Source organism: Mesoplodon bidens (assembly GCF_964165515.1).
Source record: "Mesoplodon bidens genome assembly, chromosome: 20".
Lineage (NCBI taxonomy): Eukaryota > Metazoa > Chordata > Mammalia > Artiodactyla > Ziphiidae > Mesoplodon > Mesoplodon bidens.
In genome coordinates this window covers 12,760,543-12,762,633 of record NC_138181.1, presented here as the reverse complement: position 1 = coordinate 12,762,633, position 2,091 = coordinate 12,760,543, and the positions used below count along the sequence as shown (strand labels likewise).

General features: G+C 50.9%; 1 protein-coding gene across 1 annotated transcript; it reads right to left on the bottom strand.

The window, feature by feature from the left end:
- Positions 1–1,108: 1,108 nt before the first annotated feature.
- On the bottom strand, positions 1,109–1,591 carry LOC308608217 (large ribosomal subunit protein eL27-like). The gene has a single exon (XM_081220953.1). It carries the CDS (start codon positions 1,574–1,576, stop codon positions 1,166–1,168), a length of 411 nt encoding a protein of 136 aa, XP_081077079.1. The 5' UTR covers positions 1,577–1,591; the 3' UTR covers positions 1,109–1,165.
- Positions 1,592–2,091: the final 500 nt, after the last annotated feature.

Sequence of the window (2,091 nt, the reverse complement as noted above, 5' to 3'; positions counted from 1 at the left end):
AATGGGGAAACCAGCACAGAAAGGTCAGGTGATTTGCCCAAGGTCACGTGGTTGGCAAGACGCAGAGCTGGGATTCAAACCCAGGCTGCCAGGCTCCCAGAGTCTGTCTCCAGCCCGAAATTCGATACTGCCCTTGACTATGTGGCTGATGTTATCCTCTGGGGACTGAGAGCTGCCAAAGCTCCTAGGCTTCCCTCCCTCCTTCTCCACCAGCACCAGAAAGTCTCCACATGTGGAAATGTGACAGCTTGATCCAGTGATCTGAGGACCCATAGGAAGTCTGAAGATGAAGGTCACTTCTTCAAGGAAGACCTTGTCCTCACTCACCCTTATGTCCCGGCCCTGCACCTCCACCCTCAGGTGTGCTGCTTGACATCGCAGCAAGACGGGCTGCCTGGGCAGCAGCAGGAGAGAGCGAGGGCTGGAGGAGAGTGTGGGGTGTGCGCCCGCCAGCACTGCCTCTTCCCTCCTCAGCCAGAGTGCAGCCTCCCAACACCCGGACCTTAACGAAGAAGCAGGGCATTTGTCCCAGGAAGCCAGATCATCACTTCTTACTGCTGCCGAAGACGGCATCCCCAGCCACTGGGCATGCGAGCAGGGAGGGCAGAGTGGCAATACGTGCTGTTATTCTGCTTGTTACTTCCCTCTGTGCAAAGATGTGAGCTCCTACACACACAGGGGGCTGTGCAGCTGCAAGAAGAGGAACTAATTCAAGAGGAGGACAGGGAAACCCAACTGGCAATGGACATGGAGACAGAACTGGGCGTCGTTTATTCCTTCTGCAAAGATGTATTGAGTCTCTACTCCATGCCGGGCCCTCATCTCAACACTATGGACGTGGCAGTTAACAAAACGTACTCCTTGAGCTTTCCTGGTGGCGCAGTTGTTGAGAGTCTGCCTGCTGATGCGGGGAACATGGGTTCGTGCCCTGGTCTGGGAAGATCCCACATGCCGCGGAGCGGCTGGGCCCGTCAGCCATGGCCACTGAGCCTGCACGTTTGGAGCCTGTGCTCTGCAACGGGAGAGGCCACAACAGTGAGAGGCCCACGTACTGCAAAAAACAAAACAAAACAAAACAAAACAAAACATACTCCTTGCCTTCCTGGAGTTTATATTCTTTTTTTTTTTTTATTTTTGTATTTTTAATGACTGAAACAAGACAGACCTAAAACCGCAGCTTCTGAAAGAACCATTTGTTCTTGCCGGTCTTGTATCTCTCCTCAAACTTGACCTTGGCCTCTCGTCGGGCCTTGCGTTTGAGAGCAGGGTCTCTGAAGACATCCTTGTTGACAACAGTTTTGTCCAAGGGGATATCCACAGAGTACCTTGTAGGCATGAGGTGATTATAATTATAAACTTTCACGAAAGACTTGATCTTTGACCTCTTGGCAATTTTCTTCTTGCCCATGGCAGCTGTCACTTTGCGGGGATAGCGATCAATTCCAGCCACCAGAACGTGGCTGTAGGGTCCGTCTGAGGTGCCATCATCAATGTTCTTTATGATGACCGCTTTGCGTCCGGAGTAGCGACCGGCCAGGACCAGCACCACCTTTCCGGGTTTCATGAATTTGCCCATGTCGGCAGCAACCTCTCCGGACTACAGCAGAAGAAGAACCTGGAGTTTATATTCTTAAACATCGAAGGAAATTTCAGGTAGAGGTAAGTAATGTGAAGTGAGTAAAGCAGAGCATTGCACAGGAAGTAACAGGAGAGGTGCTGGGTGCTTCTTTACTGAGGGAGGGGGCCATGTGGGGACCTGGAGGGAAGAGTGTGCCAGGCAGAGGGGATGCCGTGCAAAAGCCCTGGGGTGGAAGAGCAAGGTGTGTTACCCTGGATGTGGAAGAACTAGGAGAGACTATGGTTAGTGTAACTGTAGTTTAATGAACAAGGGGGAAAGTCAAAGGCAGCACAATCAAATGTCCACTTAGAGAAGGCATCAGAGGACTTTTGGTAAATTATTTATACTGAAAAATAAGAGAAAACAGTTGTCCCCAACCCTGAAGCTATGTAGTAGAGTAGAGAGAATTCCAAACCGGGAGTCAGGAGACCCCAAGTTATCTGGTCAGATGAGTTAATTTCTTTGAGCCTTCC